At 42.3% G+C, this 22,455-nt stretch overlaps 1 protein-coding gene across 1 annotated transcript in view; it reads right to left on the bottom strand.

Moving 5' to 3' along the window:
* LOC306913283 (complement C3-like) overlaps nt 1-22,455 on the bottom strand; it is a gene marked incomplete at its 5' end in the record, with an annotated part of 68,001 nt that overhangs the window by 8,184 nt on the left and 37,362 nt on the right. The window contains 19 exons of the mRNA XM_079489874.1: nt 600-702; nt 810-911; nt 3,024-3,114; nt 3,323-3,374; nt 4,830-4,911; nt 5,574-5,633; nt 5,900-6,055; nt 6,756-6,833; nt 7,215-7,300; nt 8,178-8,328; nt 8,737-8,832; nt 10,318-10,477; nt 11,342-11,429; nt 13,679-13,885; nt 14,127-14,222; nt 15,562-15,616; nt 19,477-19,692; nt 21,088-21,227; nt 22,125-22,225. Of these exons, the coding sequence (XP_079346000.1) occupies nt 600-702; nt 810-911; nt 3,024-3,114; nt 3,323-3,374; nt 4,830-4,911; nt 5,574-5,633; nt 5,900-6,055; nt 6,756-6,833; nt 7,215-7,300; nt 8,178-8,328; nt 8,737-8,832; nt 10,318-10,477; nt 11,342-11,429; nt 13,679-13,885; nt 14,127-14,222; nt 15,562-15,616; nt 19,477-19,692; nt 21,088-21,227; nt 22,125-22,225 (2,120 nt within the window). The remainder of the gene's footprint in view (nt 1-599; nt 703-809; nt 912-3,023; nt 3,115-3,322; nt 3,375-4,829; nt 4,912-5,573; nt 5,634-5,899; nt 6,056-6,755; nt 6,834-7,214; nt 7,301-8,177; nt 8,329-8,736; nt 8,833-10,317; nt 10,478-11,341; nt 11,430-13,678; nt 13,886-14,126; nt 14,223-15,561; nt 15,617-19,476; nt 19,693-21,087; nt 21,228-22,124; nt 22,226-22,455) is intronic.

Below are 22,455 nucleotides of genomic sequence, written 5' to 3'. Positions count from 1 at the left end.
CCTTTAAGCCTCTCCAACTGATCCAAAATGCCACAGCGCGCTTGGTCTTCAACCAGCCAAAATTCTCACATGTCTCCCCCCTTCTCCACTCCCTCCATTGGCTCCCGGTCACTGCCCGCACAGAATACAAAACTCTGATGCTGGCATTCAAAGCAACCAAAGGTATGGCTACCCCATATCTTGCAAGTCTGATCGAACCCTACAAACCCTCCCGCGCACTCAGCCAACGCAGGGACGCTGGAAGTACCGTCACTAAAAACGCCGGGACAGCGCTCCACACGTCCCAAACTCTTCTCCCTTCTGGCTCCAAAATGGAATGCACTTCCCATTAGAATCAGAACTGCAGCCTCACTCCCAACCTTCCGCCGTAGTCTGAAAACCCACCTCTTCAGACTCCATCATGGCCCGTAGCATTTGCACTAGTCCCGACATTTAGGCCTTTTAATTAACTTTAATTAGACCTATTGCTTACTCCACTATACGTGCAGGTATTCGAGCCTCAATTCTTACTGAAAAAAACCACCAAATAAATAATTAAAACCAGTGTTGGACAAGTTAAGCTACATGTAGCTGACTCAGTTACTGCTTGTAGGACTCACTGTTGTAGTACTCGTAGACAGACACTGCAGCAGGCTGCAGGACACCCACTTTAAACGCCTGTCTGACATGGAAGGCGATCAGGTCGGGACGCTTATGAGACACCTGTACAAATGCAGACAAAAGGTGACAGTCAGTCACTGTGTGTGTGTGTGCGTGCATGCGTGACTGCGTGTGCGTGTGTGATTGTGAGACCCAGAGAGAAAGCTTACCTTATTCAGGTAGATCATGATGGAACCCTTTTCTGCCTTTGTTTCTGACAGCAGACTCTGGATTTCATACCTCTGGATGTAAGTGTCAACCGAATTGGTCAACTGCACGCACACACACACACACACACACACACACACACACACACACACAGACACACACACACACACACACACACACACACACACACACACACACACACACACACACACACACACACACACACACACACACACACACACACACATTAATCATTTATGTATTGTCCACATAAGAGATACAATACAAGGACAAATTCATTCATTCAACTTTTATTTTAAAAAATTAAACTCATTTTCAGTGTCGTCGAGTAATCAGAAGATCAGGGAGGAAAAAAAAGTATACATGGGAATTATATAGGTTTACAAATGAAAAGCTAACACAAATTTCAAAACGATCTAAACAGTTACATATTATGTGGGGGTTTGTATGCTCACCAAGGTTTAAAATGACTCAAAGGTACCAATGTGGTCAATTTTAATGTCATTTGCAGGTCATTCCATGTATTAGGGCCACATCATTTTCATGATTCTGAATCCATTCCAAGTATTAGTTTTGCACAAAAAACACTCCTTGGGCTAAAAGCAGCCATAGTCATTTGTCATGACGTCTATGGCCGTTTTTAGCCCAAGGAGTGCATTTTGTGCAAAACGAATGCATGGAATGGATTCAGAATCATGAAAACCCCTTAGTTTGACATGTCACATGCTACTTAAAGCAAAAGGAAAGTTAGACATTAGTCGCCATAGAATGTTCAGTGGCGACAGTTTCGACGGTGCAACCGCTGCAATGCACCGGGCCCAGCGCCCCCAAGGGGCCCATGAAGGGAAGAAGAAGAGAGAAAAGAGAGTCAGGATGACGGTGAAAGCCTGGTTTCAGGGGCTATCGGTCGCAGGAAGAGTAACACCAAGGATTCGTCAGTTATGTCACTGACTGCTGGTTTATAAACAGCTTCAAATCCATACTACTTCCGTGTTGCATAACAGTGACATCACTGTCCACTCCTTCTTGGTATTTTTACCACCTTGTTTCAACGTGTGTGTTTGTGTGTTCATGCGCTGCCTGTCAGCAGCACAACATAGCTCAGCTGTAGCCTATTCTGTCACGTTCCGTTGCGCTAATGAAACACTAGATTATTATGTCATGTCAGCACTATCAGAAGATGTAACCCAGGTAAAGTAATCTGTCACTCTGCAAGTTTAACTAAAGTTTTTTCAATCTGTCCAAAGTCATTTCTGATAGCCCCCCCCCCCCCCCCCCCCCCCCCCCCCAGCACATTATTATTATTATTATATTTTAGGGGGCCTACACAAAATATATTGCACTGCCAGGTAGTTTCGCCCCTGAGAATGTTAATGGTAGGGTCACAAGAAACCCCTATAAAAAAATTGCCCAATAGTGACAGCCGGTCAGCAAGTGGATTCATGAATGTATGTATATAGACAATAGTTTAGGCCAATAAAAAAGACTATATACCAAATTTCCCACCCCATAACCCCAGCTGCCGGACTATTAGATATGTTCTTTGTTATGAGATCAACTATTCTGTCGTGACGTGCTATGTAATGCCCTTTATAGGCATAACAGACATTCAGAATGTGTGACATAGTTTCTGTAACAAGCCTGTGGTGTGATGCAAGCAATGAGGTGCATGGGTGGAGGGAAACCAGAGGGAAAGGTTGAGTTTGGTGGCAAACAGACGCACGCACGCACACACTTTTCTGGTAATGGGATCTTGTCTTGAGCTTGTAGATTTTTTGGACAAGACAAATCTGAAAAATCATTGCCTTTTTGGGGGGAAATGTTTATTTGTTTATTATATATTTATTTCTTTTTTTTTATAGATTTATTTGTGTCTTTTCTGCCTATATTGATAGATACAAGTGAAGATTGACAGGAAAGAGGGAGAGAGTGAAGGGGAGAGACACGCAGCAAAGGTCGTCATGAGCGGGACTCGAACACGCGACGCACTGTCAGGCCAGAGCCTATACTGTTATGTGGCATGCGCTGGACCACAAGGCCAGCGGGCGCCCCGAAATGTCTACATTTTAATGCAGAAACAATGCATTGATATTAAAAAAGAACACGTGCTTTTGTAATATTGTCTACTTTTGAATACTCGAGTGTACTCCAAGACTGTTGACAGAAAAACGTTCACTGTAGTTGTAGTCACTGACCTTATCCAGGTCGCTGCTGACTGGAGTGAAGCCGGTTGGTAAGCCGACATCTAAAATTGTCATCTTTGCATCTTCCGTATCGTCCTTATACCTGTGAGGATTTTTATGGACTTTTTATATAAAAATATACAAACATGAAAATGTTCCCATTTCTTTGGCATCCATTGTTAGGTATGCCCATATGATGACCACGGATGTGGTCTAAAAGTGTTTCATTTCACTGGGTCTTTAAGCTATATTTGAGTATCCCTGCCATAGACCATCAAGACAAAAACAAGGCCTTCACACACTGCACTTACATGATCTCAATCTCCAGCAAGTAGATATCGCCACCCACTTCCTTTTTCTCTTCTAAACAGAGAAAAAACAGAGACAAACTGTTAGAAGAATGTGCTGAAACAGTCAAACAAGGTCAACATTGTGTGGGTGAAAAGCAGTGCTCACTGTACATTTACCCAATAATAATAATAATAATAACAATAGCTAAAATTTATATAGCGCTTTTCTAAATACCCAAAGTGCTTACGCAAGTACAGTATAGAGCGTCGCAGTCCCGCCCCCTACCATGGACCAGGAAATGATTCTCCGTTCATTTTCCTTTCAGAAAGTATTTATTTAAAGACGTTTACGCGGCGGACAAAGCCAACTCGAGTCGTGACAAATCATGACAACAAACACACTTTTTTGGGCCGAACAAATAATCCGAAAGAAGAAAAAAACGGCAGGTTACAACACTTTTTTTGTTGTTTTTCTTCTTTGTAATTATTTGTTTGGTCCAAAATATTGTTTGTGTTGTCATGAGTTGTCACGACTCGAGTTGGCTTTGTCCGCGGCGTAACCGTCTTTAAATAAATACTTTAAGAAATGTCTATGGGAAAAATGCATTGGGATTCATTTCCTGGTCCATGGTAGGGGGCGGGACTGCGACACTCTATACTGTACTATACAGTCAGCAGTGATGCTAATAGGGCGCATTTTGCATCCCAAAGCGCAGATTATTGATAATGGACCCATCCGTGGACCTTTCTGGGGGTCCCATGACGCACTACTGTACTCAGAACTGTACTGTAATTTGGTGCTATTTAATTTACTTTATGTTTGCATGTACTTTGTATACGGTTGTTTGCATAACTCTTTAGAAGATTTAGAACTGTGTTTATTTCTTTCAGATACATTTTATACATGAATATAACCCTTTTATAACCATACTAGATGAAATGGGGGTTAAATGCTGCAATATGTAAATAAAAAAAGTCAGTATGTCAATTCTTTCTATACTTTATACTTCTACTCTGCTACATATCAAGAGGAAGAATATTGTACTATTTCAGTACAATATTACATTTCATTACATTACAAAACTTACAAACATGTATATAGCCGTGCAAGCTCACAACACATCACATTGTGAGCTTTTAGATCTGCTGCTACAGTATCTTTTTAAAGATTCAAAAACTTTTAATAAACATTTTGAGTAGGTTACAGGCATTTTACTTGAAAGAGAGTATCTTTTATAATGTGTTATTGATACTTTTACCTATAAGTAAAAAAAGAAAAAAGATACTTCCACCACTGCCTTCAGGTGATGATAGTCTGTGTACTTCCTTTTACTTGTAGTAGGAGTCTGAGTATTGCTAGCTACTTTTACTTACAGTAAGTACATCATTTAAAACAAATGTAAATCTCAATCATTTTGGTGTGCCATGTTTTCCACTTGGTGGTATTTGATTTAAGTTGAGAACCAGACAGACAGACAGACAGACAGACAGACAGACAGACAGACAGACAGACAGACAGACAGTTCACCTAGTTTGAAATTCACGGAGAGGTTGTACTTCAAGCATTCATCAGACTTCGTCTTCGGTAGAGCATAAAAGAGTGACACCACCTGTAAGCCAAACAGAGTGCATTTGAATCAACACTAAGGAACGCACGCACGCACGCACGCACGCACGCACGCACGCACGCACGCACCCTGATGCATTGGATCTGGTCACGCTAACGCACACACACCCTGATGCATTGGATCTGGTCCGGTGGTCCCCCTAACGCACAAACACCCTGATAAAATGGTAAATGGTGCATTTATATAGCGCCTTTATCCAAGGCGCTTTACATAGATTGTGCATCAATTCACCCATTCACACGGGTTCAGTGTCTTGCTCAAGGACACTTCGACACTAACTCTGGGGGAGCCCGGGTTCGAACAGGCAACCTTGCGGTTACCATCCAGCCACTCTACCCCTGAGCCACCGCCGCCCCTAATGCATTGGATCTGGTCCGCCTAACGCACACACACCCTGATGCATTGGATCTGGTCCCCTTAACGCACACACACCCTGATGCATTGGATCTGGTCCCCTTAACGCACACACACCCTGATGCATTGGATCTGGTCCCCTTAACGCACACACACCCTGATGCATTGGATCTGGTCCCCTTAACACACACACACCCTGATGCATTGGATCTGGTCCCCTTAACGCACACACACCCTGATGCATTGGATCTGGTCCCCTTAACGCACACACACCCTGATGCATTGCTTACAGTGAGAGTTGCTTCTCCAGATCCAGTGGCGATGACATTCACAGCCTTTATACCCTCCGCCTGTTAAAAACACACATGCGCACAGCCGCACGCACGGCCGCACATGCACACACACGCGCACACACACACACACACACACACACACACACACACACACACACACACACACACACACACACACACACACACACAGCTGAGCGAGTAGAAAACATATTTCTGATTTCATTAGGTAATGTGTGTGTGTGTGTGTGTGTGCGTGCGTGCGTGCGTGCGTGCGTGCGTGCGTGCGTGCGTGCGTGCGTGCGTGCGTGCGTGCATGCGCTCACTTTGGAGGATCTGGTTGTGTAGGAATTGGCTCTGTTGATGGGCCACCTGTCGTCGTTCTTCCTGCCCGCCACTTTGATCTGCACTTGCATATCAAAAGGCTCTTCTTGTATGTTGCCCCAGTACTCTGCCAGTGCCTGGTACACGATCATGGTCACCTGGAGGCAGGCAAATGTGGACTGAAATTTAGAACATTCTTTTTAAATAAAAAATTAAGAAGAAGAAGAAGAAGAAGAAGAAGAAGAAGAAGAAGAAGAAGAAGAAGAAGAAGAAGAAGAAGAAGAAGAAGAAGAAGAAGAAGAAGAAGAAGAAGAAGAATAATTTTTAAATAAATGTTGTTTTTTTTAATAGTGAAAATAATCTACAAACTCACAATGTGTCGTGGCATGCAACGCTTTGTGTCCTTGTAGTTATTGGATATTTTGGGTAAATGTCCCCCCCACCCCCCTGCTAGGGATGCGAGGGTTCAAATGGTTGATGTAGAAGAAAAATCACACCCGTGTGAAGTGAGGGGTGCTCTTATCATCATACATCACATTCAGTGCTCAACCAATCAAATCATCACAAATGTAATTCGGGCCAATCACAATTTGCGTCCTCACTTGTATGCCCTCACTTTTGTATTCAAAAGTGAGGGCTATAGTGCCCATCAAAGAAAAAAGAATCCTATAACACAAACAAAGAGTAGTAGTGACTCTCCAGACCCCCTGTCCAAGACCCATGCTAGAATGTGTTTGTGCAGTTTGTGTCCAGTCCAGTCCAGTGTGTCCAGTCCAGTGTTTGTGCATGTGTGTCCAGTCCAGTCCAGTGTGTCCAGTCCAGTGTTTGTGCATGTGTGTCCGATCCAGTGCAGGTTACCTGGGTGGAACCGTAGCCTTGGGCCACCAGCCTCTGCAAGTTCAACCATTTGACGACAGGCTTTGCCTCCTCAAAAGCCTTCGTTCATTCAAAGAGAAAGAGCAAGGTGAATACACTTTAGATTGGAGTTACCACTTTCCCAATTTCGTTACACAAAAAGATGCCATAAAGATTTTCAAACTTTGTCATGTCAAGGACCCCCAAATTAATATGCATTTGGCCGCAGACCGCCATGATGTAAATACGTTTTTGCAAGGTACTCCCCCATACAAGATTTATGTTCTTAAAATGTTTCAAAAATATTCCAACATTTTCTAATATGTCTGAGCCAGCCAGAACATTAGAGCAGAGGTTCCCAAAGTGGGGTCCGGGGACCCCCAGGGGTCCTTGAGGGAGTTCCAGGGGGTCCCCAGCTTAATGATAATTAGGAACCAAATGGACTCTGGGTCTGCAACTCACCTCGACCTTGACCAGTGCCAGCAGAGCGTAGCCTGTAGCCTCACGGGTGAACTCATCACCGCCTGCAACAGGCCAGTGGTCACGCCCTGACACACACACACACACACACACACACACACACACACACACACACACACACACACACACACACACACACACACACACACACACACACACACACACACACACCTTGAACACTAAGATAAGTAGCCAACAACAGTAACTATGTGTGGTTAATTGGTTAATTACACAACAAGAATGACTATTGCCGATGCACAGCCTTTAGCCACATGAATATGTGGTGACATGTTGACCCCTTTTATAAGTGATCCACACAGAAAACACAGATTGAATCTGCAGCCTTTCATCATCACAAAAGGCTTTTTAACCCATTTTGAGCGGGAACCCCTTTTGGTGTCAAGGTCAAGGTCAAGGTAAACTTTATTGTCCACAAGGGAAATTTGTCTTGGGCTTTCACCCCAGCTACAGCCACAAATAAAACATCAATGACAAACAAAAATACATTCAGAGCCTCATTCAACATCTTAGTTGATGCTGGTACAAACGTGTTATAATTTAGCTATTGAAAAATAGCAGATCTACAAGATCATAGCGCGCCACCGAGTGGCGCGCTACGAGCTTGTAGGTCTGCTATTTTAGAAAATATTTATTTCAGAAAACTGGAGGATTTAGAAGATTTTTTTTAAATGTTGAGGTCAGGCCTAAATGGGTTAAAGGCTATTTTGATATTGGTTCAATTACCGACATTGCATCATTAAGCTAGGCGGTTAAATAATGGTGAGGCATGTCCTTTATGGCCCTGTCTCAGACAGACTCGGGGAAAGATGTCTTTTAAAGCTCCTGTGCCTGTATTAGTGAATTCCCCAATAATTCTCATTTATTTCCTGAAGAAGTACATGTACACAGGCATATGCTGTAGGAGTGATTGTTACTGGAATTCACCTGGTGCTGACTTCCTGAAGAGAATGTCCTTGTTCAGTTTGCCTGCGTTGGCGAGGGCGTATGACGTAATGGCTACAGCGTATGGGTTGTTGAGGCCGGGCAGTTTTCTCTCCAGGTACGCCACGGCTCTGTTGATACTCCCTGGCATGCTCTGGACGACACGGTATAGAAAGAGTGCATTTAAGCAACTACAGCGGTGCCCGTGGGGCACTGGCCTACTTGGAACGATGCAAGTTGGAAATGAATGCCCCACCCAGTTATTACTTGCGCAAGCAGAGCGCGCAAGTACTGCGGCCGTGCTCATACGTGCACGTGCATGTTCGGAGGTATATATACTGATGTTACTGGTGACGTAATTAAGATATTCTTTGTTTTGATTAGGCATTCCATCATGCTGGTTTGAAGCACGGATAGAAGGCTGTTTCAACCTCGAAACGACCTGTAGTATTCTACGAATGTAACCACTTGGAACCCGGCATCGCATCCATATTCATGGCAGCGAACAAGGCGGCACACTTTTAGGTGAGTTGCGTGCGTGTGTGATGTTTGTTATACTCACACTAATGAGGTTGGAGCACGCTGCACGTGACTCTTGCATGGCGATGAGCACGAAAGCAGTCATAGAGACATCCTTGTCCGGGCCTTGCAAGCCCCCCTACATTTGCACATTTGACATACAAGAATCAATTGAATCAACGTTATTGTTACATCATGCTGTAGGTTTACAGGTGTAAAAACAAAGTGGGTGAGATTATTATTATTTATTTTTTTGCACCATATCACTATCTTTTTCCAGAAAGCAAGCAGTAAAGAAACATGCCAGAGAGAACACAGAATAAGAAATATCTATAGGCTACATGCTGTACATGACCCCCCGGTTACAGACATGACATACAGACATGACTGAGGTGTAGCCTATACTTACAGACATGACTGGGGTGTAGAATAGTATACTTACAGTCATGACTGGGGTGTAGACAGAGTAGTATACTTACAGTCATGACTGGGGTGTAGACAGAGTAGTATACTTACAGTCATGACTGGGGCGTAGACAGAGTAGTGTATACTTACAGTCATGACTGGGGTGTAGACAGAGTAGTATACTTACAGTCATGACTGGGGTGTAGACAGAGTAGTATACTTACAGTCATGACTGGGGTGTAGACAGAGTAGTATACTTACAGTCATGACTGGGGTGTAGACAGAGTAGTATACTTACAGTCATGACTGGGGCGTAGACAGAGTAGTATACTTACAGTCATGACTGGGGTGTAGACAGAGTAGTATACTTACAGTCATGACTGGGGTGTAGAATAGTATACTTACAGTCATGACTGGGGTGTAGACAGAGTAGTATACTTACAGTCATGCCTGGGGTGTAGACAGAGTATAGTATACTTACAGTCATGACTGGGGCGTAGACAGAGTAGTATACTTACAGTCATGACTGGGGTGTAGACAGAGTAGTATACTTACAGTCATGACTGGGGTGTAGACAGAGTAGTATACTTACAGTCATGACTGGGGCGTAGACAGAGTAGTATACTTACAGTCATGACTGGGGTGTAGACAGAGTAGTATACTTACAGTCATGACTGGGGTGTAGACAGAGTAGTATAGTATACTTACAGTCATGACTGGGGTGTAGACAGAGTAGTATACTTACAGTCATGACTGGGGCGTAGACAGAGTAGTATACTTACAGTCATGACTGGGGTGTAGACAGAGTAGTATAGTATACTTACAGTCATGACTGGGGCGTAGACAGAGTAGTATACTTACAGTCATGACTGGGGTGTAGACAGAGTAGTATACTTACAGTCATGACTGGGGCGTAGACAGAGTAGTATACTTACAGTCATGACTGGGGTGTAGACAGAGTAGTATACTTACAGTCATGACTGGGGTGTAGAATAGTATACTTACAGTCATGACTGGGGTGTAGACAGAGTAGTATACTTACAGTCATGACTGGGGTGTAGAATAGTATACTTACAGTCATGACTGGGGTGTAGACAGAGTAGTATACTTACAGTAATGACTGGGGTGTAGAATAGTATACTTACAGTCATGACTGGGGTGTAGACAGAGTAGTATACTTACAGTCATGACTGGGGTGTAGACAGAGTAGTATACTTACAGTCATGACTGGGGTGTAGAGATCTCCGACCTCTTTGAAGATGCCGTCAGGCTGCTGCGTGTTGAGAATGAGCCACTTGACGGCGTCACAGAGCACATCGTCCCTCACAGCCACCAGGTCCCTGGCCATGGCAAACACCTTGACTACATAGGCCGTCAGCCTGGGGAGAGTGAGAGGAGAGCAGGGTTATCATTAGCCCTGGTCCAGTGCGTTAGCGAGTTCTCACTAACGCCCTGCCAGGAAAGCCTTCTGCTGCTCACGGATAAAAAAATATAATAATACACTGCCGTGTGTGTTTGTGTCCAACTTTAGCAGAAATAAACAAAACTACCGAAACAAAGCCTGTTTTGTGTTGTGTTGTGTTGGCTGGGAAGCCTCTCGGCACCCCAGCTTCTCTGTAAAATATACTTGATATGGATATGGATATGGACATCACAATCACATTGCACAATTGTACAATTTGTAGATGCATTGCTTACAGTGTGTTAGCACAAGTGCTAAATTTCACCACTTTTTGGGCATAACATAAAACAAAATATGTTATCTACAGATCTGACTCAATGGGTAATTTATGTTGACCAGATCTGTCTAAATAAAATATTTTGTTTTAGTTCATGCCCAAAAAGCGCTGCGGCCAGGAAAGCCCTTTCCTCGCAGGGCATTAGTGGTTAGTGAGAACCCGCTACCGCCCTGGACCAGAGCTAGGTTATCATAGGCAACAAAAACAAAACAAAACAAATTTACCTCTATGATGAATTCCTGTTCTGTTCTTTGACTATATAGAAGTGTCTATTTGTACGTCTCTAAATGTTTTGATGATGAATTGAACATGGTGGACCCTCTTGTAAACAAGTGTAATGCTTCATTGGGTCGTCCACTCACAGTTAACAGTCTTTGTATTGAGTTTGTGCTTGAAATGTACTGTAATTCTGCAAACTGTTAATAAATATTTCAATCAATCAATCAAAAAATGAATTGCCAAATAAATATACAGTATATATATAGTTAAGGGGGGTGAGCTCACCAGGTGGTGCATTGCCCGTCCCATTGATGTTCAGCCCAGATGGCAAAACAACCAGTCTTCCAACGGTAAGCCAGCTCATTTTCGTAGCCTGGACATCACACCACAAACACAACAACGTTCAGATTTTCTTTGGTTAAAATAAGTGGTAAACAGCTCTATATTCTGGTGGTGGTCATAGAGCAGTCGTTCTCTAATCTGTTTTGGCTTCATTACAGTGGGGTCCCATATCTTTCTTCCTCAATCTCAAAATGGTCTCTATGGGTCCCCAGAGGTACCTCTGTTAGACACACCCACAGACACACCCCCAGATTCTCCTTTTCCTTATAATGTCTGGATCAAAGTGCCCGCTTTATCCGACGACATGTTGCTAAGATAAAGAGAATACTAGCATATCGTTGCTGTCGGGCAGAAACCTTTTGCGTTTTGAGCTTGTATATCTATGCTATTTTTGCATAATATTGAAATATTGAATCCTGTTTTTGGACATATGAGGTTTCCACCCAATGCTATGAATGAACGATAACGCACATTTTGAAGTAACATTGTAACATACAGTTGAGTGCCACCGAGCTTGTCCCATTATATTTAGCTGTCCTTTTCCCTTTGCAGATATCGGGAAATTAGTTCCGAAATCAACCGTCATAAGTGTGGTCCAGCCCTATGGAATATATGGAATGCATGTGCTAATAAAAAGTATTACAGTATACTTGGTCCCCTCCTTTTTTCCCCATTGCACCAAATCTCTCCGCAAATAGACTTATGAACAAGCTCACAACGCGTATTTTTATGACACGCCCAGAATAGCCCTTTAACAGTTTAATCGACCAATTGGTAGAGCACATTTTAAGTCACTATAGGGCAGTATTATGCGTGTCTTAAGTACCAGGTCTTATGACTTAACTTAAGACCTGGAGGCGTGGTCAATGCTGTTTGGCCACTCAGAATAGCCAAATGGCATTGATCACGTCTCCAGGTCTTAAATTAGGTAATAATACCTGGTACTTAAGACACGCATAATACTGCCCTATACTATATCTCATTGAAAACAATGCTGAAAAAGAACTGAAGAACTTTGCCACAGTTTCAAAGGTGAGATGATTTCTTTGGCATATTATCATCTCAGAGATGTTACTGAACATGATTATGTAACAATACAAATAATTAAAATAATGGTTAAATAATTTTCAGAAAACATGCTCTATCAAAAGGGGTGTTTGTCACTTCATGGTACAAGTAGTGCATGTTCAGTTTCTTGCACTGTAAAATGATTTAGTCTCCATCTGTGTAGACAGAAAGAAAGATCTAGGTATTAGCAACAGTGGATGTTTATTTTGTTTAGTTTTCCATTATAAATTGTCAATATATTATCTTGGCATCACTGCCTTTTACCAGTAAATGACAATTCAGCATTTTTTTGACTGGAATAAAATCATACTTCTAGAGCATATATTATGATGAAAACACATTCTATATATCATAATAACAACAATTAATTAGCAGAAGTTGTATTTATTCATAGCAAATAGTATTTTTGGATTACTTTAGTTTAGCTTGCACATTTACCACAAAGTGGTACCATTTGGTAGAGGCTTATTTAATAACTGGTGGGTATGTTATCAAAAACAAAAATTGATTGTTGTTATTTTTGCCTAAATTAAGTAAAAAAAATGCAAATAAATGTTTGTTCCACTGCTTCTTTCTTGGTGTGAACTTTCAAGGGATATAGGGATGCTAGAGTTCATACTGGTTCATCTGGAGAGGTATACATAACATCTGGAGAGGTATACATAACGGAGTTATGTTCATACTGGTTCATACTGGTTCATACTGGTTCATCTGGAGAGGTATACATAACATCTGGAGAGGTATACATAACATCTGGAGAGGTATACATAACGGAGCTGTGTGTCTAACCCAGTGGTTCACCATCTATTTCATGTCAAGGACCCCCAAATCAACATGTACTTTTAACCCATTTTGACCTGAGGACGATTCTACAAAATGTCTTCTAAATCCTGAAAGTTTTCTAAAAATAATGTTTCTGTGTCAGTGGTGCTCAACAATTTCATGTCAAGGACCCCCAGAATTATCTGTATTTGGTGGCGGACTCCAATCTGAAAATATGTAGTTCCAGGGACCCCCTCCAGAAGCAAAGATTTGAGTTAAAAACGTTCACTGTGAAAGAATATAAATTCAACGATTTGCACGACATTTTCATGATTTATCAAAAATAGCATCTGCTATTTTTCAATAGCTAAAGTATAACATAATGCTTAAAACACCAAAATGGGTTCCCGCCCGAAATGGGTTAATCTGTCTGACTCTGTATTCCTATACCTTTTCTGATGAACTCGATGGCGTCGTTGCGTCGGCTAAAACCCACATCTTGCCACTTTCGAGCTTTGTCCAAGTATACGGCCGTGATGAGCGGGAACGTCATGTGGCCAATGTTCTGCTCTCCACAGCCATTTGGCATCCGGATGAAGTTCTTCATAGCCGTTCCACTGAGCGCATTCTCCATCATTGAACTCATCTGATTTCCCCCTACAAACACACACACACACACACACACAGACAGACAGACAGACAGACAGACAGACAGACAGACAGACAGACAGACAGACAGACAGACAGACAGACAGACAGACAGACAGACAGACAGACAGACAGACAGACAGACAGACAGACAGACAGCGTTTGGGTCAAGGACTGAAAAGCTTTGGGGAACCACCGTTCTACAGGCTCTGCACAGGTATATAGAAATATGTACTGTGGAATGCGTCACCTGTGACTTCAATAAACGTCTTGGTTTTCCCGCCAGGAACGGCGCGCTCCGAGTCCGGGATGGTGTTGTTGATGAACTCCTGCTGTGTGCCGCCCGCTGTGGGGTAGACAACGACACACGTGAGCAAACCATTTACCAACATTTTATTTAAACGTTATATTGGCTGCCATGTCGATGCATGGCCTTGCTGGCTGCAAGACAAATGAGGCAGTGCTTTTATCTGCTAACCACGGTAAAGCTGCGATCCATATCGTTCGTCCTATCGGGGATTTTGAACCCGGATGCCCCGTGCGAGCATCAAATATTCTACTGTAGAGTAGTACAAATACAAACACTCCGGTTGTGTTAGTTCTACTGTATCAACATACTCTGCCATAAAGTAACGTTTTATTCGTTAAATTATGAAGCTATGTGGATCTCCGACTTGGCTCCATCGTATATTTCAGACTTCATGTGACCTGACCATGCTTACGGTCAGTGAAAAAAGGTACAGTACTTGCATCCTACATGCAACAGTCCGACTCACAAGTTGCTCCCGACATGCGTGGCCGGTTAAGACACATGCGTGGCCAGTTAAGACACATGCGTGGCTGGTTAAGACACATGCGTGGCCGGTAAAGACACATGCGTGGCCGGTTAAGACACATGCGTGGCCCGTCAAGAGACTCACCCGCGTGACTCCCTCCCGACATGCGTTGCTGCCGGTTAAGACACATACGTGGCTGGTTAAGACTCACCCGTGACTGCGGCTGTTAGTACGCCGGACAAAAGATATGCCCATGCACACATGCGCATGCACACACGCACGCACGCACGCACGCACGCACGCACGCACGCACGCACGCACGCACGCACGCACCCACGCACCCACCACGCATTCAGAGTGAATGTTTTTAGCTCAAATCTTTGCTTCTGGAGGGGTCTCTGGAACAATATATTTTCAGAATGGACAATTACATGTATTTTTGGGGGTCCTTGACATGAATATGTTTGAGAACGACTGACATAGAAACATGGGTTTTGGACAAAAATAGCGAGCGACACGATGAGAGCTTGTAGATCAGCTATTTTCGGGGCGCAACTCAAGCACTCTTTAGCTAGTGGAGATGAGGTGTATGACATGGATTACTAAACAAAATGTTCAACGCAAAATACTGTGTTCAAGTTCAGGAGACTTCGGGAAAAAATCAATTCTCCTGAATGCTGCCCTCCGGTATACAGTATATGGCATGGAAAGGAGTGGCATTTGCATTTCTTTCACCGTAGTAAATGCTGCATTCGTGGTCTGGAGAGGGCAGTTCTTTTACAGACGGGTAAAAGGGCAGAGGCTGAAGCCCCCTTTGATGTCTATGTGTGCACGTCCCTGGTTAAAGTCATCTGTGATGTTGATTTCCACCCGGCAATCATTAAATTATGAACTCAAAGCTCAACTCACTTTTGGCAGGATCCAGTTCCACCTTCATTGAGAATGGGGTCAGTATTCCTATAGGCTAGAAAACATGATACAATACAATATAAATACTTCACTGAAAAACAAACACACAGCACAGGGCAATTTTAATCATATTTAAATCAGGGTTGTCCCGATCGGATCGGGTGATCGGAAATCGGCTCCGATCACATGATTTTCAAAAGATCGGAAATCGGGGGAGAAAAGATTGGATTTTAAAATCTAATGTAAATCTCAAAGAAAGATGTATAAGCAATGAGATTTTGTAAAAACTGTTGTGTTTATGCTAGTGGTTTTCCTTCTGGTCCCAGTCAGAGATCATCAAACAAAGACTAGTCACACTCAGATGTAATACATTTAAAAGCAGTTGCAGACAAAATTTGGTCTCAGACACTCAGACACACAAAAACAGATGCAGACACTGCAAACCTACCCACACAGTCTGCAATCAAAGATTTAAAATGAAGCGCATGGGAGAACAGATCTTTAATTTAAGCTGTAGGACAGGTCATTCCACGTGGCTGGGGCACTAATAGTAGGGGGTGATACCGCCAAAATGGCCGCCAGAAATGACCTATTATACCTAAAGGTGATATAATTCTGAAATTTTGACTGATTGTGCCAAGTATAACCTTTACATTTATAGTTATTAGACTAATATTAAAAGATTTGGCAAAAATAACTCCTGACAAATGTCTTAAATATGTTTTAAACAACTTTAAATGACAAAAATGTACTTAAAAAACACTCGGAATGAGATGACCTTCCACATTAATCCCTTTCTGAGTGATATATTGTCAATGCCAAAAATATATAATTGTTTTTAAAAACTTTTAAAAGACCATATGAATGATTACCAATAGATAATATATTGTAAAAACCTTCATATGACCAGAGATCAAGCCCTCTATTGGGGCACAACTCCTATCGTCAAAAAATGACCAAATCGTTACACAATACAATCGATAGAAGCATGACAATCGATACACTCGATACAAGCATGACATTTGGTACAGATGTCCCTTGGGTCATCCTAAATCATCCTAGAAGGGGTGCCCAAAAAGATCTTTAACAGGAAGTGAGTTATGTAAAAAAAAGAAAATGGCCACCTAAACTGTTGACAGTTGACTCAAAAGACACCAAAATAATCTCCAAAAAGCATAACATTTTGCACACATGTCCCTTGGGTCACCTTAAGACATCCTAGAAGGGGTGCCAAAAACAATCTTGAACAGGAAGTGAATTATTGACAAAATTGAAAATGGCCGCCTAAAGTGTTATTGGTGATTGACTCAAAAAGCCTATAGAATCTCATAGAAGCATACAATTCAGCACATATGTCCCTTGGGTCATCCTAAAACATCCTAGAAGGGGTGCCCAAAGGAATCCGAAACAGAAAGTGAGTTATTGACTAAATTGAAAATGGCCGCCTACAGTGTTGTCGATTGTCTCAAAAGACAACTAAAGAATCTCGAAAAAGCATACAATGTGGCACACATGTCCCTTGGATTATTTTAAGACATCCTAGAAGGGGTGCCCAAAATAATCTGAAACAGCAACTGAGTTATTACCCTACACTGTTGACAGATGAAAAAGACACCTAGACAGATGAAAAAGACACCTAAAGAATCTCATAAAAGCATGGAATCTGGTACAAATGTCCATTGGGTCATCCTACAAGGGGTGCCCACATTTCTTTTAAACAGGAAGTGAGTTTTTTGCTAAATTCAAAATAACCACCTAAAGCAGAGGCGTCATAAAAGCTCGTTCCTAAAAGGGATTGTTTGTTTGCATTTGTTTATTAAACCTTTTAGGAAGGGGCCATGTTCAATACATTCTAAATGGCTGTTTAAACTTGACAACTGCAGTCTGCATAACCTGGTACATTTACACTACATCATCATATGTATTTACTTTTCTCTTTGAATCTTCTTTATTCATCCAACTGCATATCTTTATCTATTTTACTCAGCATCTTTATCTTACTCTGAATATTGTTATTTTACTCTCTCCATACAAGCAACAAATCTTGTACATGCACTCTTTAGGGTGTATCTCATCATCTCAGAAGGGGTGCCCATTAAAGGCTTTTTTTAAAAGGAAAGGAAAAATCCAAAATGGCCACCAAAAATTACCTATTATTTCTAAGGTGAAGACATTTTAAATGGATGTTTAAACTGTTGACAACTGCAGAATGTATAACCTGGCATATTATGTTTAAATTTACACTACATCAGCATATTTATTTCCTTTTCTTTACTTTACTCTTTGAATCTTTATTCATCTAACTCTGCATATCCTTATTTATTTTACTCAGCATCTTATCTTACTCTGCATATTGTTATTTTACTCTCTGCATCTTAGTTATTTTGCACCCATCTTGTTGTTTATGTTGGACTCTATCTTCTTATTTATTTTCTTCTAGCAACTATGTGCCATTTCGCAACTACCAGCACATTGACATAATGCTGTGCAAGGTAACCCAGCATCCTGGCACCCTTCTTTCTCGAACAAAGAGGCAGCCTCTGGCAAGAGTGTGAATAAAAGTGTCCACAAATCAGCAACTTTAATCCGTCCATATTTCAGGCTTTGATCTGGACCAAAAACCAGATTGGTAAACTGATCAATCTGAATGTAGTAGCAGTGCAGCTTGTGTGGGAGGAATGTTTTCCATTGAGAGACATTTTTGAGCAAACAGGTCCTTCCTTAGATCATTAACATTTTCAATGTCAGTTGTCTTGCCATACAGAACACAGGTGCATATTTCAAGCACTACAAAACTGTTTGATTCCTGTCTAAGCACTTTAGTTAAAGGATTAACCATCAGTTTTCTTTTGTATCACATGCTTTAGGTGGCCATTTTCAATTTAGTAAATAACTCACTTCCTGTTTCAGATTATTTTGGGCACCCCTTCTAGGATGTTCTAGGATAACCCAATGGACATGTGTGCCAAATTTCATGCTTTTATGAGATTCTTTAGTTGTCTTTTGAGTAAATCGACAACATTGTAAGTGGCCATTTTCAATTTAGTCAATAACTCACTTCCTGTTTCAGATTATTTTTGGTACCCCTTCTAGGATGTATTAGAATGACCCAAGGGACATGTGTGCCAAATGTTATGCTTTTTGGAGATTCTTTGGTGTCTTTTGAGTCAACTGTCAACAGTTTAGGTGGCCATTTTGAATTTTGTCAATAACTCACTTCCTGTTTAAGATTTTTTTGGGGCACCCCTTCTAGGATGTCTTAGGATGACCCAAGGGACATGTGTACCAAATATTATGGTTTTTGGAGATTATTTTGTTGTCTTTTGAGTCAACTGTCAACAGTTTAAGCGGCCATTTTCAATTTTGTCAATAACTCACTTCCTGTTTAAGATTTTTTTGGGCACCCCTTCTAGGATGTCTTAGGATGACCCAAGGGACATGTGTATCAAATATTATGGTTTTTGGAGATTCTTTGTGTCTTTTGAGTCAACTGTCAACAGTTTAGGTGGCCATTTTGAATTTTGTCAATAACTCACTTCCTGTTTAAGATTTTTTTGGGCACCCCTTCTAGGATGTCTTAGGATGACCCAAGGGACATGTGTACCAAATATTATGGTTTTTGGAGATTATTTTGTTGTCTTTTGTGTCAACTGGGTGGCCATTTTGAATTTTGTCAATAACTCACTTCCTGTTTAAGATTTTTTTGGGCACCCCTTCTGGGATGTTTTAGGATGACCCAAGGGACATGTGTACCAAATGTCATGCTTTTATCCGCCGCGTGACGTTCCAGACGGTATTACCCCCTACTATAAAACAAAAGGCTGTTTTCCCCGACTCTGTGTTTACATTTGGAACCTTTAGTGTGAGCCAGTGACTGGAGTGTGTCCTATATGAATTTGAATTTGTGTCTCTTACCTCCACCAGTAATTTCCTGATGATTCCATCCCCACTTAACAAGGACGGGACAATGGCTTTGACCTCGATGTCGTACACGCCTTCCTTCATGGGGATAATGATGAAAGACTGCGACCTGGTGCTCTTGGCTCCCACGTCCAGCCACATCCTATGCTTTGTCCGCTTGGAAGCCACGCTACACACATCCTTATGTGTGTCGTACAGTTCCAAAATCACCTGGGCAGTGGCACGAGGGGGGAGAGAGAGAGAGAGAGAGAGAGAGAGAGAGAGAGAGAGAGAGAGAGAGAGAGAGAGAGAGAGAGAGAGAAGTTTTATAGTTTTACTTCTACTACACCACAGGGAACATATTTCTGTTTTCTCCAAAACACTTAAATCTACAGTTACTATAGTCACTGTGCAGATTTAGATTATAATTACAAAACATACATGAACCACTACTTAATGTGCTACTTTCAAAAGATTTGTATACAATTTAAATGTGAAATTAGTATTTTACTTTTAGTAGGCCTACTTGTGCTGGCTCGATGCCAATACTTTTACTCAAGTATTTATTTTTACATCAGACTTTGTACTTAGTAACAAAGTATTTCTACATGTCTTCCTTCTTCTTCCACCACTGTTTAGAGGTGCAACTACACTGAAACATTCAAGGGAACTATATGTTACCATATTGCAACCGTCTGTTTTACCCTGTTAGACGATACTTAATGCAGTGGTCCCCAAAGCGGTTTTCAGGGGGTCCCCAGCTAAATGATAGTTTGGAACCAAATGGACCCTTATGGGTCTGTAACTCAGAGAGCGTACCAATGGAACCAAATGGACCCTTATGGGTCTGTAACTCAGAGAGCGTACCAATGGAACCAAATGGACCCTTATGGGTCTGTAACTCAGAGTGTACAAATGGAATCAAATGGACCCTTATGGGTCTGTAACTCAGAGAGCGTACCAATGGAACCAAATGGACCCTTATGGGTCTGTAACTCCGAGTGTACAAATGGAACCAAATGGACCCTTATGGGTCTGTAACTCAGAGTGTACAAATGGAACCAAATGGACCCTTATGGGTCTGTAACTGAGAGAGCGTACCAATGGAACCAAATGGACCCTTATGGGTCTGTAACTCAGAGTGTACAAATGGAACCAAATGGACCCTTATGGGTCTGTAACTCAGAGTGTACAAATGGAACCAAATGGACCCTTATGGGTCTGTAACTCAGAGAGCGTACCAATGGAACCATAATGGACCTGTTAGGGTCCATTATGGTTCCATTTGTACACTCTCAGAGTTAAATTAACTTTTATTTTACAATATACATTAGGGTCCCAGAGATAGAAATGCCGTTAAATGGGGGACCGTAGTCTAATTCCGGTCAAACCGGGGGCCCTCCCTTGAAATGGAAATGGTTGAAAATCACTGCTAGAGCCGTACAAATCTTCTCTTATGGGGGTCCCTGGCATATATTTTCAAATGGGGGGTCCGCAGGCTAATGCGTGTCATTTTCATTTAGGGGGTCCTTGACATGGAAGCACTGCAGTAATGTATATGTATATGAACTACAACGACTCAGTGTCAGGTGACGTGACACAAGTATAGGAGGCGCTCCACTTTACCGACAAGACCTCATCTTTGAGGTTGTGAAGGATTGCCCTGATTTCGATTTGCTCCCCACGGACAGCCGAGTAGGGCAGCCTGAGGTCAACGAAGAACAGCTTCTTAACAACGACCTCCAGCTGTGCGCCCACGCAGATGCCTGCAGAGAGAGAGAGAGAGAGAGAGAGAGAGAGACGCGCTAAGAGGTTGTAGGTCTGCTATTTTTGAAAAATCGTGAAAATGCGGCACAAATCTTTGAATGTATATTCTTTCAGAGCGAACGTTTTTAACTCAAATCTTTGCTTCTGAGGGGTTCCTGGAATAACATACTGTATTTTCAGATGGGGGTCGGCAGCCAAATACATGTAATGAGATATGTATTATGATGAAATATGGGTGAAATATGCTTCAGGTACACTGCCCTAATTTGTGGCGCGTGCGTGTGTGCGTGCATGCGTGCGTGCACGTGTGCACTAGGGGCCATTTCTGATGTACAGAAATAAGATCAGGTGAACAGAGTGAGTGGCTCCATGCAAAATTCACATGCAGAGGTGAAGAGTGTCTGTGTGTGTGTGTGTGTGTGTGTGTGTGTGGGGGGGGCGGGGGGTGAGAGGATGAATAAAATAATAGAGGGGAGTCTGTCTCTGACTGGGGTGCCTTCAACAATTCTATGCTTTCATTTACTCTGGAGGACCGTGTGTGTGTGTGTGTGTGCGTGTGCGTGTGCGTGTGCGTGCGTGCGTGCGTGCATGCGTGCGTGTTACACATGAGAGTAATACAATATCCTTACAGAGGGCAGTGCCCCTGCCCCGGACACATAGACATGATGTGCGGATGAAAAATGAATGAAAGAACAACAGAAGACAGACAGAATCAACAATGAAATAGCCGACTGAGCAGTGGTGCGTGCGTGTGTGTGCGTGTGCGTGTGCGTGTGTGTGTGTGTGAGTGAGTGAGTGAGTGAGTGAGTGAGTGAGTGAGTGAGTGAGTGAGTGAGTGAGTGAGTGAGTGAGTGAGTGAGTGAGAGAGAGAGAGAGAGAGAGAGAGGGGTCCTTACCGTGATCTGGTGACAGACTGACACCACTGATTTGCCAGGTGGTGATGGAATCTGGCACGCGGCGTGCTTTCCGTGGAATGTCTATGTAAGTTGTAGTGTCACTGAAACGTAAAAAGAATACGCTATCTGCAGTGGTGGAAACTGGAAAGTGCATTTACTCAAGTACCGTACTTATAAGTACATGTTTGGGGTAGATCATTTTTTCAACTTATTTTTTTACACTCATTTGAAAACTTTAGTTACAAGTTACTTTGTAGATTTACTGTACATTATTATTAGAAAACGTGCATTAACCAATTAAGAGTTCCATTCAAAGCTAACACAATCTCAC

This window comes from Electrona antarctica (genome assembly GCF_951216825.1).
Source record: "Electrona antarctica genome assembly, chromosome: 20".
NCBI classification, from domain to species: Eukaryota; Metazoa; Chordata; class Actinopteri; order Myctophiformes; family Myctophidae; genus Electrona; species Electrona antarctica.
The sequence above is the reverse complement of the archived record's forward strand: the minus strand, read 5'-3'. Positions and strand labels throughout refer to the sequence as shown.